At 41.1% G+C, this 17,131-nt stretch overlaps 1 protein-coding gene and 1 pseudogene across 1 annotated transcript in view; both read right to left on the bottom strand.

The window, feature by feature from the left end:
* The window catches only part of Frem2 (FRAS1 related extracellular matrix 2), a 214,113-nt gene extending 205,183 nt beyond the window's left edge, over nt 1-8,930 (bottom strand). The window contains exon 1 of the mRNA XM_004874055.3: nt 3,019-8,930. Within this exon, the coding sequence (XP_004874112.2) occupies nt 3,019-8,197 (5,179 nt within the window). The 5' untranslated portion in view covers nt 8,198-8,930. The remainder of the gene's footprint in view (nt 1-3,018) is intronic.
* Nucleotides 8,931-15,983: 7,053 nt separating this feature from the next.
* On the bottom strand, nt 15,984-16,722 carry LOC101713367 (calcyclin-binding protein pseudogene; annotated as a pseudogene).
* Nucleotides 16,723-17,131: the final 409 nt, after the last annotated feature.

The raw sequence follows: 17,131 nt of genomic DNA, 5'->3' as shown, positions 1-17,131 counted from the left end.
CAACACTCAAGTGTCACATTTCCCCTCCAAATTAGGAGACATGATACTGATTAGTTGAAACATACTAAAACCCTTTTCATTTTCCTTATAACTTTGTTAACACTCATTCATGGTTCAAAAAGGAAATGGTTTCTCTTACATGAAAAACCTAGATATAAACAAATTAAAGAACAGAATAAAAGATAGGTAATAGGAAATGGAGAGAGATCATTTGCAAAAGGAAAGAGGACCAAGAGATGGAGAGGTGGGGAGGGAGGAGGAAACAAAGGGGATTAAAAAAAATTGAGATGTGTTATGTGCACGTACCAACTCCCCAGGATGATTGTAATTATAATGTACTACAAACATGTACTAATAAAAAATTAAATAAAAAAGAAACACAAAAGAGAGACTTCTAAAATCTCAGGAAAGTAAAGACATTGATTATAATTGGATCACAGGTATCCCATAAAATAGCATTAGCATGCTGCAAATACACATATACACTAGCTTTCTTAAAATATGTTGTTTAGACATATCTGTATGTCTAATTTAAGTAAACAACTAGCTAGATTTTCTTCCAAATGTTAAGCATGAGATTACATTTATTTCCTTTTATCTACACAATCATTCTATTCTTAAAAAAGATTTTAAGTTTATTAATATGCCCAGTAACTCTACCTTGTTTAAACTCTTTGGGGCTATTTCTGCTTTTCTGAAAGTGATGCATCAATTATCCCACAAAAATATGCACTTATTGTAGAGAAAAAATAATCCAGGTGCTTGAGACAAGTGATTTAGACCCAAGGTGGGAGAGGGGCAGAGACACCTTGACAAAGAGGTGAAATTTGAAATATGTTAACAATTTCCCTAATTCACCAAGCTCTGTATTGTTACTTTTCCTAATAATGAACTTTAATAAGTTTTGCAAATAAGTTAATTTTTTTCTGCTAGGGACCAATATTAGTCAACAACCTGAAAAAATGAACTCTAGTTACCTTTGCTAAATTGATTTGATTCAGTGCAGTGAAAAATGCATCAAAACATAGGTTAGTTCATCCATTCATAGCAAAGCAAAAGCAAATAAGAGACTGCACAGTCCTCACCCTAAGCACCACTTTCATTTCTCCCGCTGGAAAAGCAGCCATTAGGCTCCCTGATGGAGGCTTCTCCATTTTTAATCACTTATCTAATCTTCATAAATAACTGCTGAGCACCAAACTCCAGCCTCAGCTTGTTCAAATGAGAGCTGTGTGATCAAATACCAACAGTTTTCCCAGTCAGTATTTGAGTTTGTATTGGAATGTGACAATTTAAAAATAAAATTTAAAAAGTTCATTATGGTAACCCCAAATCAGTGAAAAATATGACTGTCTTTAATGAAATAGAATAATGTTAAGGTTTGGGAGTTAAGAAATAATACTCCAATATTTTGAGTTGTTGGACTTGGTTCACAGAATTTAGATTATTTGCTTGTCTTCATTTAAAAATTCTTTTTAAAAAACCCTCTAAAAGCAAATTTCTTTTCAGAAGAAGGATTTGAAGTGCCATTTTCCATCCTCTAACATATTCTTTTCATCCTCTTTGCTTTCTGCAAAAATAAACCAGTGTAAGATTGTATGATACCACTAGACCCAGAAAACCTTCACACAAATGTTTCCTGCTGGTCTGGCTGACACTTGGCACTCTGATGTTTTCCTGTCCCTGCAGGCCCTAGGATATATTCAGGCTTACAGCCAAGAATTAGTAGGCTGGAGTGTGAGGCTCTTTGCCAGCATCACACAGAGAAGCAGTTCACTTTAACGCTACACTTTACTACATCCATGTTTACTAAAGCATTTGTTATGTGCTAACATAACACTGTTGCAGGAAAAGAACACCTCCATTGGGATGGCCTGGGGTTAAATCCATCTCTACCCTCACAGCCCCATAGGGTAGATCTAGTTTCCATTCTGACGTGAGTTTTTCAGGAAAGCAACACGAATCCCTTTGTAATGAAAGTTGCACATTCTAGAGAACAGAGCCCTAACTCCCAAGCCAGTAAACTGAATGGGCTTCTCCTTTCCCTCACTGAGGAATTCTGTGCAGATCACCTGCCCTTCCTGTCTCAGATTGTTTGCCCTCAAGGGAAACTCAGGTTAGAAAATCTCTGTTGCCTCAGAATACACGTGCTGAAGACAACTGGTAACTGAGTTTGTAACAGGGCAGAGAGGAGGCTTAAAATGATGAAATTATTTCCTCCCGCTACTACGAATCTTGTTTATGTATCTTCAGGTTCCTCCTAATGAAATGTGTATATAGTTTGGTGAGGAATATATTATTTTCTTATTCATCGTCAAGTATATTCTTTTTTGTGAGTACCCCAGTAGCATATTCTATATTATGTAACATATATTTGCCATAATTCTAAATACATGTTTATCTCTTATGTCTTTGGATAGGTGTTTGCCTGTAATATGAAACAGTATTAAATATTTTTTAAATTTAAAAGTAAATATCAGCAAATATTTTTCTTCACTTATACAGTTTCTAATAACCACAGCAATATCAGCACAATGAACTTAAAAATTAATTAAAGTAACATAAAAGGAATTTTTAACGCTAACTGATAAAAACGTGACTAAATACAACTTACACAATTTAACTCTCCTTAAGGTACTGAAAGCATCATGGAGGATGTGCAGCATACAAAATAGAGGGTGCTCAGGGAAAAGGTGTGCCAAATGCAGCAGAGTTAGAAAGTCTACCTCTGTATCAATTTGCCAAAGTCTTGCTCCTCCATTGGCAGCATATCTGGTCACTATCAAAATATTGGACACTGACGCTGCCTCCAATGATGGCCACTGCAGTGGAACATATAGCAAAAAAGTAGCTGCTTTCCAGGAAAGTAAGTCTATTTCTCCTTTTCCCTTTGTTCTATTCCCTTCACTTCTCTTGAGCTCTAACGCTCTCTATGTAAGGGTTTCAGTGACAGCCGTATACTCAGGAAATAAGATCTGGAATGTCCTTTGGTTATAGGAAAATAAAAGTGAAACATACCTTGGGTAAACTGATAGATGCTGTGGTTGCCTTTGCCCAGGTTCAGAAGATACCCATGTCGAGGGTCCTCTGTCACAACAAACTGAAGAGAAAAGTGCAGGCTGTCTCTGTCCTCCACTTTCAATATTTTGCTTGTGATCATGAAACCCAAGTGGCCAGTGGCCAGAGTGCGAAGTGTAGAGGCCCCTTTATTCACTGCAATTTGAGGAGCATTATTATCAACAGCTAAGACCTGGATCTTCATCACTTGAGGTCTCCTTGTTTCAAATACTGTATCGGGAAAAACATAGAAGTCAGTGTGCGTGCCATCCGTCACTGTGAAGGAGAAGCTGTCTTCAGTTGACTCTGTGCCATCATGTTTGTAGCTTATTAAGTTTTCATTCAAGTCTTGCTTGGTAAAAACCATGACAGGTCTGGTATTGTTGAAGAGTATATGACCGTGAACTGGCATCTGGGTAACAGTGAATTTCAGGAGTTTGTCAGGGGTATCTCTGTCTTCAACAGTGAGTTCAAAGGGAGTGATCAGCTTGCTTTCACTTTCGCTGAGCACCAAATTATGAATGGTGACCACTGGCTTTTTGTTGTCCACATCACTAATGGAAATTCGGAATGTTCGGAAGACAGGGTTACGACCATCAGTGACTTGGAACTCAAAACTGTCCATCTTCACCTCATCTTCTGCCGTGTGGATATAGTAGATTTTGTTGCCAGCTAGTTGAAGCTGAGTGAAAGATATGATGGACACTCCAGTTTGATCTGTGCATTCTAAGTGACCTCTTGTGGGAGCCCTGGTGATGGTAAAAACTAAATTTTCATCAGGACTGTTCAAGTCACTGGTGCTTAGTAGGTCTGTTGTGAGAGTGACTTTCCCACCTTCTTTCAGTGACACTCCCTTGCTTATGACATCAGGGAAGACAATGTCAATGCTCCCAATGGATACGTAAAAGTAACGATCTATGAGGGGATTTATTCCATCAGTCACATCAAATTTAATTAAGTCTCGAATGCCCTCTTGCCCATAATGAACATACTGAATTAAGTTTCTGTCCACTTCATCCTGGGTAAAATTCATGCCCAGTGTGATATTTTCAAAGGCACCTGTAAGTTTTCGCCTCTGTAATACGCCATGTTCTGGCCCATAACGCATAACATAAACCAAGGATTTGTCTTCAGAGTCTAAGTCAGTTGCCATTAATATTTTGTTGTTGATAATTTTCGTTTCCCCAATTTCTATTTCCAGTCCATTATTGATGGCCATTCTGGGAGTCTCATCATCAACAGGAATAACCATAATGAGGACCATCTTTTCCACAGAGTGCTTGCCATCTGTTAGTTTAATCACGAAACTGTCTTCCTGGGTCTCAGAGTCATCATGCTCATAAATAATGCTAGAACTCTCTATGATCTGGTCCAAGGTGAAACTTTTGACCAAAACTGTGCCATTTATCAACTGGTTCATGATATGACCATGAGTGGGAAATTGGGTAATAGTGAAAGTTAAATCATCTGGGGGAATGTCAGCATCTGCAGCATTGAGAATGGGTGTATCGATCACCAGACTCATGCCTTCCATCACCATAAATTCTCTCATAAACATTTCTGGCTGTTCATCATTGGTGGGAATGACTACAATGGGGAAAAATTGTCTCTCTGAAAAGTTAATGCCATCAGAACAACGAAATACAAATCGGTCTTCCACAGGTTCCACCCCTTTATGGACACTCTGGACATAGTTAATGTGACTCTGCCTGAGATCTTTTAGAGAGAAGGCACTTATGGCAACCCCTGCACTTGATTTCTCAGAGCCTGGAGCTGGAGAAATGTTTTCAACATAACCTGAAGTTGGCTGAATAACTATTGTGCACAAGATGTCATCATTCAGGGAGTCTATATCTTCTGCACTTATATGTGTTGAGGTAATAACACTTTTGTCACCTTCCAAGACTATAAACTGTTCACCCACAGAAATTATGGGAGACTGACTGTCCACAGGGAGGATGGTCACCCACACAGTAACACCCTGGATAGTATTGCCACTGATTCTCCATTCTTGAGACATATCTGACAGACTCAGGTTAAAAGAGTCTACTTTGGGCAACAAGCCAATCTCACCACTGGTGTGGACATAGGCCACAGAGCCTTCCAAGATGTCCCTTTGAGTGAACCGCTCTGCCGGAGCTCCACTGACCAAGATCTCCCCATACAAGGGTGGATCTTCTAACAGAAAAGTTAACATCAAATCATCAGTGTACTCATTAGTCCCCTTAATGACATTGGCAGTGATTTCAGTAGCCCCATTTTCTAAAACATCTAGATACGACTCTAGAGTGCCAGTCGGAAAGCTTAGCATGGGCACCACATGGTCCACTGGCCGAACATTCCGAACATTCACTCTGAGGGTGATGGGTACCACATGGTGTCTATCACTGACCTCCAAGGAGCAGCTATCAGCCAAGGACTCATCCCCATTATGAACATAGGAAATCCGGCCCTGTTTTATGTCCTCTATGTAGAAGAGCCCTCCAACAGGCAGGACCTGTCCAGACACTTGCATGTGGCCATGTTTGGGTGCCTGTGTAAGAGTGAAAGAGATATGGGCCACATCAGTGTCCACGTCAGTCACATGCAACTCAGTTTCACTCAAAATGTGGTGGCCCTTCTCCTGAATAGTGAACCCAGTGTTGAGAATATCAGGTGGCTGGTTGTCCACAGGCTGCAGGTAAAGGGTAAAGGTGCCAGGTGCCACATTCCCAGCTTGGTCCTCCACCTGGAACTGGAACTGAGCCACTCTCGCAGCCACTCCCAGTTCTTGACTTGGGGGTCTGTAAGCAATTTTATGGTGATTGATCTGGGCTTGAGTAAAATGGGTCACCACCACTGAGGGGTTGTCAGTAAGGACCAATGTGCCCAGCGGGGCTGGTGAGTGGTTTTCATCTGTGTCCATGGGGGGCTGGGTCACTGTGTACTGAAGCTCTCGGTCATCTGTGTCCAGGTCAGTGTAGCGTAGCCATTTTTTCCTCAGTGGTGTGAGCTGGGATTCCTGCACCACCATCCGAAGGGGACAGCCACTGCCCAGCTCTGGAGGGAGGTGATCCACAGGATGAATTCGTATCACAAACCTTTGTAGTCCAGATTGATTAGGGGGGTCATGGTTATCCTGGACTCTAAAGGTGAATTGATCCATCACTGCCCCAGGACTATGGGGCCCAGAATGCCTGTAGAACAGCCTCCCCTCTGTTATGTCCTTCTGCTGCCACTCTGTCACTTTTCGCTCATAATATTCTCCCTGCTTCCTCCAAAGCCCCTTGATCAGCTCCTGTGCCTCATGGGGAGGATGAGTTTGGCGGAGAAGCAGGTGCCCTGTGGTGGAGGAGGATGACTCTAACACAAAAAGAAGAAGAGAGTCATCAGAATCCATGTCAGTGGCACTCAGAGTGAAGGGCGAGATGGGCACTGTTTCACCCTCTGCCAGTGTCAGCCCCGTGTTGGCATTGAGAACAGGTGGCTGATCATCCACAGGTACTAAGGTGATGGGGAACAGAAACTGCACCTGGTGCCTGTTTCCTCCATCCACCATGCGGAGCACCAGGTTGTCACTCAGGGAAACATCTCTGTCATCATGCTGGTAGATCACCTGGCCGGCTGCCAGCTCAGCCACTGTAAAGGTCTTGGGGGCAGAGTTGCCACTGGAAGCACCCAGAATGACAAGGTGCCCGTGGCGAAGCCCAGCCACCACTTCCAGGCGCACTGCTTCCAGGTCATCTTCATCACTGATGACTAAGTTTTGTGGTCCACTGCCTGCAGGACTTGTGAGTGGCCGGGACTGTCCCTCATAGAGAATCAGACCAGTGTTCCGGGTGACCACTGGTGCCAATGTGTTCATGGGTTTCACCACTACCATGAAGGTGAAAGGGTCTGAGGCTACTCCTTCCGGGTCCACTACCTCTAGCTCCAGTTGGAAGAGACGCTCCTGGTCAGAGTCTTCAGAGGGGGGCTGGTAGGCAATCTTCAGGAGGCGAAGATCCCTCTGAGTGAAGGAGGAGAGGGGCAGGCTGCGGTCATCAGTGCTCACCAAGTAGCCCTGGCCAGGCTGGAAGGAAGAGGTGAGGTTGAAGATCAAGAGGTCCGGGGGAGACTCAGCATCCTCTGCGGCCAGCATGTCTGGAGTCAGGGCAGTAAGTACAAACTGGTCGACTTCCATCATCATCATGGCCACAAAACTGGGCTTGGGTGCAGTGTTCTCCGCCCCTCCGCGGATCCTCACCAACACCTGGAAGTGCTCGCGTTTTAAAGCAGGGCTGTCCACAGGAGCCCCTCGAGAATGCAGCTCCACTACCATGGGCACCCAGTCCCTGTTGGGTGAGTGACTGGGGGCTGTGTGGCGGTAACGCACGCCCAACTCCTGGAAAGCTCTGCAGTCCATCAAGAGAGGCTTGGGGACGCCGCCCTCTCTGACTTCTGCAGGAACCTGCGGGGAATGGAGGAGTTCCCCATAGCGAGGCAGCGCGCTCAGGCCGGACAGGATGCCCACGCGGCACTCCTCTGTCTCGGGCTGGTAGGCGAACTCCAAGCTCCGCGAGTCCAGGGCATTGCTGATCCCCAGCAGTTCTTCCACGACCAGGGGTGAGTTTCGAGTCACGACCTCCAGCTGAGTGAAGACCACTTGCACTTCCAGGACCAGAGGTAGCACCATCGCCCCTCCCTGAGAGTCATAGCGCAGCTGCAGCCGGACTCGGTCTCGCGACGGGCTGAGAGCGCCCAGGTGCGAGTAGCACACCTCGCCCGAGCCGAAGTCGCACGGGAAGCGCTTGGGACTCAGGCGGCCAGGCCGCTGGGCCAGCGCGTCGTTGTCCAACACAGTCACCGCGCAGTGGTCTCCGGGCTGCACCTGCAACACTAGGTCGTGCAGCGGGTCCAGCCAGACTTCACGACCGAAGGGCACCCGGAGTCCGCGGTTCGCCAGCACAATAGCCTCTTCCGCAGGCACCCCTGAAGCCCCCATGAGACCCGAGGACAACAGTGTTCGGCCAGGGGCAGCGGACTGAGCGGAGAAGCGGCTTACCAGAGACAGGAGCAGCAGCAGCAGCGCGGGCGGCGGCGCAGGTGTTGGCTGAAAGTTGGGGGAGTTGGCTGCTCCGCGCGCACGAGTAGCGACGCCCCGGGTCCGGGCTGCGTGCATGGTCCGAGGGTTACGTCTCCGACAGGTCAGTTCGAGAGCGTACAACGTGTCCGGCAGGCTACCGCAGACAACTTCGGAAAGCGCCCCACGCCTCCTGCCGGGTCCTCCGGAGCCCGAACTGGGCCAGAAGGATGGGAGAGCTGCAACCCGATGCTCAGCCCTCCCGGGCACAGCCCGCCTGGACTAGGGCTCGCTCCCGCGGAGAAGTGAGTCCTCTGCTCCTACTTCCCAGGTCCCCGGACCTCTCCTCTCGCACCCCCTTACTCCAGTCCTCCCAGGAGGCCAATCGTCGGTCCCGGGAGGAGGCCCCGAGTCGAGGGTTGGGTAGTGATTTCTGTCAATCAGTTCCCTGGGTCCAAGGCGGGGAAACTGCAGAGAGGGGAGGAGAGAGAAGGCGCAACAGGTTGTCTCGGAAGTGTGGGGAGCAGCGGCCTGGAGCTGCGGTCTCTGGGTCTCGCTTGGCTCTGGGCTCCCGGGTTTGGGATTCCCGCAGAAGGACAGGAACACTCCACTGTGCCTTATTCGCTTCTTGATCTGTTGGAGATAGATGATCACCCTCCACCTCCTTTCAATGAAATCCCTTCCAGAAGATGGTCATTTCTCACGGAAATGTGCAAAATCCTAGAGGAAGATTAAACACATTGTCGCCTAAGTCTGAATCCAAAGCCAGAGCCTTTCGCAAAGAAACTCTGGGACAGACGTATTTGTCAAAGAAGGACAGCTGCAGTGAGAAACCAAACCTAGAGCAGTCGCACGCATCAGCCCCCACGCTCCTCGCTGCCCCTAGTAAATTACAGTGGGCGCAGTCCTCGGATTGGTGAGTTTTCAAGAAGCCCCTCCTTTGCATCCAAAGTTCACAGAGTAAAAGGAATAAAGGGCATTTGGAATGCGTGAGAAATGCAGTCTGATCAGAATCACTAGACTTGCAGCAAAGAATAAATTCTAGGGAATGTAGCCCCAGGCTGTCCCAAAGCCGCCTCTGTTAGGGCAGCTGTCATTAGAGACGCCCCTGTTCTCTGCACAGTAATTAGACAAAGTACAAACTAAACCGACAAGTCAGCATCACATTTCTCTGCTTGCCTAGAGAATTGATAAGTATCCGGAGGCTAACTGAAATAGTTTCGGCCCCATTTCAGCGGGCTGGGTTTAAAGCCAGAGCTTGATTGGGCTCTTCCTGCCCTCTTGTGTTTGTCTGCTTTCAGTATTGTGTAAATCCCCTTTCTAAAGCCCCCACCCCCATTAAAACGCATTCTCAATTGAGTTTTTTGAGCAATCTTCCTTATTATCCCAAAATGTTTTATTGGGGATAATCTTTTTTCTCCAACCATACATCTGATTATTAAACAGCAATGCAAAAATTTGAATAATACTTATTTTGCCCCTTCTCCTCAAAGTTAAGAAATTGTTGCTGCCCTTTTAAATTTCAGTCTTAACTGCATGTGTGTGTAATTTTGGGAAGAAGTTTCTATCCTCTTCACTCTTGTGGGATTTTAGCTTGAGCTCCTGCAGTTGAAAATTTTCATCTCTGACACACCCACCAGTATTTTCCAGGCTACAACACAAATTCCATTCAAAATATCCCTGGAGATGTGAGATTCTGTTTCAGGAATCCCATAGGCAGTTTGTCTCTGGGAATCAAAGATGAAAAGTTCTGAAGTTTTTCAAAGAGAAGCAAGACATCAGTTAAATGACTTTTAGCCTTATTCTGTGTGCTGTCCCACTTCTAATTGATAGATACACTTTACAATTTTTGAAAAATGAACAACTAGTAACACAGGATGTGGATAAAACTGTATAAACATATGAGAAAATCCCCTTCAAACTCCTTGCCTATTCTCTTTGGAGTTACTACTTTATAATTTACTAAGATTATTTATTATTTCATAGAAACTTCAAGTAGCAGAGACATGGGACTATCCCATTTCCTTTTCACAAGTAAGTAGGAAGATGCCAAATGGAATACAGAATAAATTCCAAAATATAGCTCTTTCTATGTTATGTTTCAAATTCTGGTTGCGTGTTTTTGTTGAAAAATGTCAGCTGGAAGCCAGGTGTCCCTGAGGCATTGTGACCCTGGGTAAATTGTGATCAGATCCAGAGCAACAGTTTGACCCCTGATGCTTCCCAGTGGCTGCAGGGTTTTCCTTTCTTCCTCTTAAAGTCCAACTTGTTTGACTTGCCTGCAATGATAAGATCAGCATTTGAAGTGTGGTAGCATGCCTGAAGGGCAGAGTTCAATATTTTGTTTCATGCCCAAAAGAATACAGGCCACACTTACTTTTAAGTGGCCCAAGGAAATCAATAAACTATAATCATTTTGACTTTTAAACTTAATTTCCCTGGATTGAAGTAATGGAATGATTCCTAGGGTTATTGTTTTTGGTAAATGGCTTAGTTTTTATCTGATAGAAGGCAATGAATATGATGATTTGCTTAACTAAATTTCATTTTGATGATTATTGATAAATAGTGAAATATTACATTTTCATCTGAGTACTGAATCTAAATGATGATTAGCATCTTTTAAAATAAGAGCTCTGTGTTAGAAGATCTCTATGTTTAAATTAACAGTGAAATGTTATTTTAGGGCCAAAATTCTCAATATCAGGGGTAGGGATAATACAAATTAGTATATCTAAGCTTAATTTTTCATTTTTTTAAGTGTTGTAACACTTTCTGTGCATGCCCTGGGCAAAATAGTCTTAAAAGTAAATTTTCTTTACTGTTTTAAAATTAGTAATCTCCTCAAAATAACTTCAGATTAAAATTATTGGCTGTTAAAACTCAAGTCATTTCTGACCTGTTAAGCACCAGAGAATTTATTTTCTAAAATTAAGAAGGTGATGTGATGAATTTATGATTTAGGCAAGACAGGTATAAATCCAATGACAGGCCTGGGATTCTAAAGTAAGATTGAAGGTAAAGGTAGGTACATTTGATTAAATTTTGAATTTTTCAGAACAGTTTTCACTACAGAGTTTGTTATACTTTTCTTATGTTTTTCTACTGGATCATTAAGACTCTAATAGAGGACATTGCTTCATAGGTACTTTAAAAATACATGCAATGATTTCTCAATACTCCTGGCATTTTGGTTCCAGGACCCCTCAAATACCAAAATCTGTGAATATCCACATGTGTTACATAAAATCGTGTACTCTCTGCATATAATCTAAACATATCCGATGGTATAATTAAATCATTTCCAAAATACTTATGATCACTGATATAATATAAATACTAAATAATAGTCATTACACTATATTACCTAGAGAATAAAGCACGGAAAAATACTATACATGTTCAGTACAAACACAACATGTCCCCAACTGTTGCTAACCCTTAGTTGGTTGGATTGTGGATGTGGAACCCACAGATATGAAGGCTAACAGTGTGCATGGATAAGTGCAGCTTTGCATCAAGCATCTTTACTAGTTCTCAGCACCTTTTATTCTGTAATACTTTCCAAACCATGGCTTGCCTATGAACCCAAAATCTGACTGATTTCAGAGCTGAGAAGAGGAAGAGTAATCAGGCTGATACTGATTAACCAGGAATGGGCTCCAGGCTCACTTTTGGTATCTACTATGTGACTTGCAGTGCTTCCCCTTATGTCTCAAATACAAAACAAGGCATTCACTCTGTGTGGATACATTCCCATGGGTTCTAATATTATAGGGTCATAAACAAAATTTACATGGGCTATAGCCCTCACCCTTGTCAAAGACTGACTCAGTTAATAATAAAAATGTATGACTGTTACTGAATCAGAAAACTTAGCAACTTAAAGTTCATGCCCCTTGACAGTGTATCAGTTGCTCCTTTCTAAAATGTATAGAACAACATTTGCATTCATTGATGTATTGTGAGCAGCCTAAATACATCTCAAGTCATAATGTTTTAGCCAAAAGGAAAATTGAGATAAAAATCCAGCAATATAAACATTTAATTATGAGGACAGATGAGATTTCAAAGTAAATTTGTTATGAAGAGATACACGTAGCTTATAAGCAGCCAAACTTTCCAGACAAATTTATGTTCAGATAGGAATCTACTATAGATAAGAAGAAAGAACATTGGACTAGAAACTGCAAAATGTTTTGAAACTTGCTCTCCCACTTGCTTGCTTGAAGCTCAGAACAAGTCACTAAATCTATTTCTAAATATGTGTGATTGGGGAACAGGTAACATATATAAATACAACATGTATATGCACTTATGTATAGGTGTATATATAAAGTAGAAATGATGAAAAATGGTCTTTCTTTTCAATCGCTCCCTTATATGTAAATGCCAAATGGCTTGTAAGTAAAGATGACAAATGCTTAGTTTATTTCTGGTTCTCCTTATCTCATTTTTAGATTTGTTCCTTAATATCTTATTAATAGAAGATTTGAATGTTGTGACTAAAATAAACCACAATATTTGTATTAACTATATATTATTTCACTACTTCTGCATTTTACCTATATCGTCAGTCCTTCTACTTGTTTAATCTTTGATTTAAAATCATGCTCAATTTTTCCATTCTGTAGAAAAACAGTCTCTCTCAACAGCAATAACCCATGAAACTGGGCACACATTTCTCTTTCTGAATCTTGCCGAAATCACCTATATCTGCTTCTTAAACTGTCTCCTCAAAGTAACTTATGGACCTCCTAAAAGGTGATGCTTACCCCCCAAGTGATCTTATCCATGGTTTCACTCATTCTCTGCAATCCATCAACAACCTGGCAAGAATCTCTCCACAATATCCTTCACAACTGTCTTCTCTTTCCATTCCTGTCTGTCATCATTAGCCTCACTCAGTCGAACATTGTTTTTCTTCAAGGTTTCCTCAAATCTCATCCAAAGTATGGTGACAACTGTCACCTACATAGCTGTGCATAAAACAAAAGTACATCTTTATCATAGCAATTTTGCTAAAATTTTTTCTGGCTTCCCATTGCCTATCAAATGAAACACTTCTTTGTCTTTAGATTCTACACTGCCCTTTAAAATACTTTAGTTTTCATTGCCACATTAATTGTACATATTTATAGGTATAGTGCAACACATATTATGATTTCCTTGTATTAGGAACATTAAAAATGCTTTCTACTATTTATTTTGAAATAGTCTATTAATTGTCAGCTGTAGTTCTTCTACTGTGCTACAGAACATTTATTCCTGCTACATTTGCATTTACACCCTTGTTCATATCACATTTTACCATTTTTTTTATTCTCCTATTCTTCTTCTATAAGCAATGTTCTCCCTATTTCCTCTGAGAACCCATCAGAAATTTCAGAACTATAAGAGCCATGCAGACCATTTATTGTGACTTCCTCATTTCACATGTGAGGAAACTGAATCAAGAAGGTTAAGATCTAGGACTGGACTCCTGACTGACTCCAAGGTCTGTGTGTATATCCTACATTATACTCCAGTTCAAAGTGTAAGGGTAATCTCAAATACTTCCTTTTCCATGCAATCTTTATTCACAAGTTAATACAAGTTATGCATCTTCCACTATTTTTAGCATCCTTTTCCCTCTGCACCTCCTTTTAGGAGATCTTATTATTACACATTTTGCTGCATTTATCTTGTATAGATGAGCTTTTTACTACTTTAGAAGCATCTTAAGCTCACAAGTTGTGTTTTGCTCATCCTTTCCCTACATAAAGGATAAATGCTTTCATAAATATTCATTAATTTACATTTGATCACATTTTGTTCTTTCTTAAGTATTTTTATTTTTTTGTCACCTGTTTTTTACAACTTCTTTGCAAGGAAGCCAAGTGTGCTATTTAGTTTTCTTACTAGCAATCAACAGAAATTGACTGAATTAAGCAGAAAGGAATTGAAAAACTATTGGGTGGCTCCTATAGTTTCTGAGAAGACTCAGAACCAGAAGGCAATGCCACCAGAAGCAAAGATCCTCCTGCTTGGTTAGCACTACCACTGCTCCAGCACACTGTGCCTTGCAGGTGATATTCCCCTAGGGCCACTCTGAGACCACTCCCTCTGCTCCTGTGGTCTTGGGATATCACTGTAGACACTAATTAAATGAATCATTCCTTTTTCCTGGCACTGTGAATTCAAAGATCTAGGCACAACAAAATTATCCAAGCATAACTCATAGGCCCATGTCCTGGCTGGTAAAGACTTGGGGAAGTGAATGCCTGGCTTTTTTGGCTCTTGGTGTTCAGTGGGTCTCCTTCCCTCTAAGAGCCATACCATGGGAATTTCTCACTTGGAGGAAAGAGGTGTGAATTTAACAGAGCAAAACATAACTACTGATCATTGTAGCAGGGTGAGTATCAATAGCATCATTTTATATTTGATAAGACTGAAACATCATAGGGTTCAGCAATTTTTTTAGTCTGCGTAATTCTAATAAAGTTAGAAATAAGAGATTAAATAGAAGGGAATTAAAGGAATTAGATTTGAAATAATCTAAATATAAGTTGACTATTCCTAATCTGAAATTCTTGAGACCAAAAGTGTATTAGAATTTAAAGTTTCTCAGATTTTCAAATATCTGCATTTCATGGGATTGAAATCCATGCTTAAAAAATAGAATTCATTTATGTTTCATACACACTCTATACACATAGCCCAAAGAAATTTTATGTCATGTATTTTAGCATGCCTGCCTTTTCGACTGTAACCTATCACATGAAGTATGGAATTTTTCACTTGTGGCATTATGTCAGCATTCAAAAGTGTTTGACTTTTGGATTTTGTATTTTTAAGTAAGAGATGTTCAACCTCTATTGGTTTATTATTGGTCTGTTCTTTCTTTTACATCATGAGATATGCTATTTTTAACTTTTAAGAACATTTGATCAAATATTCCTACTTTTATTTTTTATACAGAAAAAGGGAGATTGAGCACAGCAGTAAGTAGAAAGAGCTTGCTTGCTGGACTTTGGGCAGGCTTTGGTGGTGGAGAGTTACAAGAGTCAAATAATTAGGAAGCTACTCAACCCACACAGTAGAGAAAACCCATCTTATTGAGGAGAGTCTCAAGCAGAGGAAGAAATGAAGAGAGCTCAAGTCTCTGGTGTTGCAGAGACAGAGCTGAGCCAGCAGTAAACAACCAGTGTGGCCTGAGGTTCAGCATAAAAACTTTCACCTGGCACCATTTACGGTATCCTACCCACTGTCACTTCTTAAGATTTTTTTGAAGCCAATGATCTGGGGGCATGAATATTCACAGCTTCTCCACCTGTGAGTTTTCAAACAAAGCTCAGAATGAAGTAGAATTTAAACTGTTTAATGAGAAACCACCATTTAGCTAAACCTAGAAAAACTAAACAGTGAACAAATAAGTAAAAAAACTCTTTCTCTACTGGGACTTAGGATTGAAAAAAAATTAAAACAATTTATAGGCACACTTCTGTAGGCATTTTTTTTCAGTTTTTATTTTTTATTAGTACATCGCAATATGTAATGATTATATTTGTTGTGCACAGTTGGTCATGTACATAACAGATTTCAATTCTGTTTTCATCTGTTTTCTCTCCCCTACCCCCTTTGTTTTTTCATCCCTTTCCTTTTGAAAAAATAAAACTCCATACTTCCTGTTATCTATCTTTAATTTTTTCTTTATTTATATTTTAGGTTTCTCCTATAAGAGAAACTATTCAATATTTATTTTTTTTTTGAGGAAATGTTTAATATGCATGTCTTATTTAAATAAATCCTCCAATAAGAAATGGAGAATTCATTGCCTTTACTTTGAAGGCTTTGTAGTTATCTGCCAAATTTATATGTGCAGCTCACCAACATTGCCTTACTGGAAATAGCAGTATTTCCACATAATAGTTCTCAAAAGGACTTAAAAGTCTCAAAATTCTGTGTCTCCTTTGGCTTGCTTCTCTCTTGATTCCACCCAGGCTTTATTAATGGTTTGCTTCATATCATCATCTCCATCTTCATAAATTTTCTTAGAACATTCATTAATCCCTTACTAGAATCTGTTTCAGCATCATAGGATGGCTTTTCTTTTTCTTTGCATTCTTTTTCAACCTGAGTCAAGTATTCCCATCTCGTGTTTTCCGCTTTCTTTCTACATAAGATAAGAAATGTATCAGTCTTGATTTTTTTTGAACTGCCTTCCACTGAGATAGATTTTAAGAGATTGTTCACAATCATAGAGTAACTCTTCCCATTTAAACTCTTTACCAAAAGATCAAATACCCTCTCTGTGAAATGCACCTGCAGATTCTCAGCAGGAACTTGATGAACTCCAGTTAAGGTAATGTAGATTTTCACAAACTTATCTGACTAATCCCATCCGTAATTACTGATTTTCACACTATATCCTGTTGTGATGAGAGCAACCACAGCAGCTGGTTTTTCATTGTCAAGAAATTCTGGTTTCTTTTGTGATTTTTGTTGCACCTTATTCTTATTTCTGTTTCAATCTTGGATTTTTCAGCTATCAGGGCATCTCATACTCTCTTCCTAGTGGCCTTTTCCAACAACACCTTTACCTCTTCTAGGTCATTCTGGAACTCCTCCAAAGCTGAAGCCATTACTCTATTGTGTATAAATGCCACATCTTTTATCCATTCATCTGTTGATGGACATATATGCTATTTATCTATTAGCATATAGGATTTAGCTATTATGAATTGTGGTGCTATAAACATGGGTATATATGTATCACTGTAATGTGATGTCTTTAAGTCTTTTGGGAAGATACCTTGAAGGAGAATAGCTGGGTTGAATGGAATTTCTAATTTTAGGTTTTTGCCCGATCTCCATACTGATTTCCATTGCTGTACAAGTTTACATTCCCACCAACAGTGTAGAAGTGTTCCTTTTCCTCGTCGACTTACCATCATTTGTTATTATTTGATTTCTGGATGATAGCCATTCTTTTTGAAGTGAGGTGGAATCTTGGTGTTGCTTTAATTTGCATTTTTCTAACACCCAGTCATG

The sequence above is a fragment of the Heterocephalus glaber genome, unplaced genomic scaffold (genome assembly GCF_053883595.1).
Source record: "Heterocephalus glaber isolate CG9 unplaced genomic scaffold, H.glaber_assembly_v1.0 deba00001720, whole genome shotgun sequence".
Classification (NCBI taxonomy): Eukaryota; Metazoa; Chordata; class Mammalia; order Rodentia; family Bathyergidae; genus Heterocephalus; species Heterocephalus glaber.
Note: the sequence above shows the minus strand (reverse complement) of the source record. Positions and strands in the feature narration are given on the sequence as shown.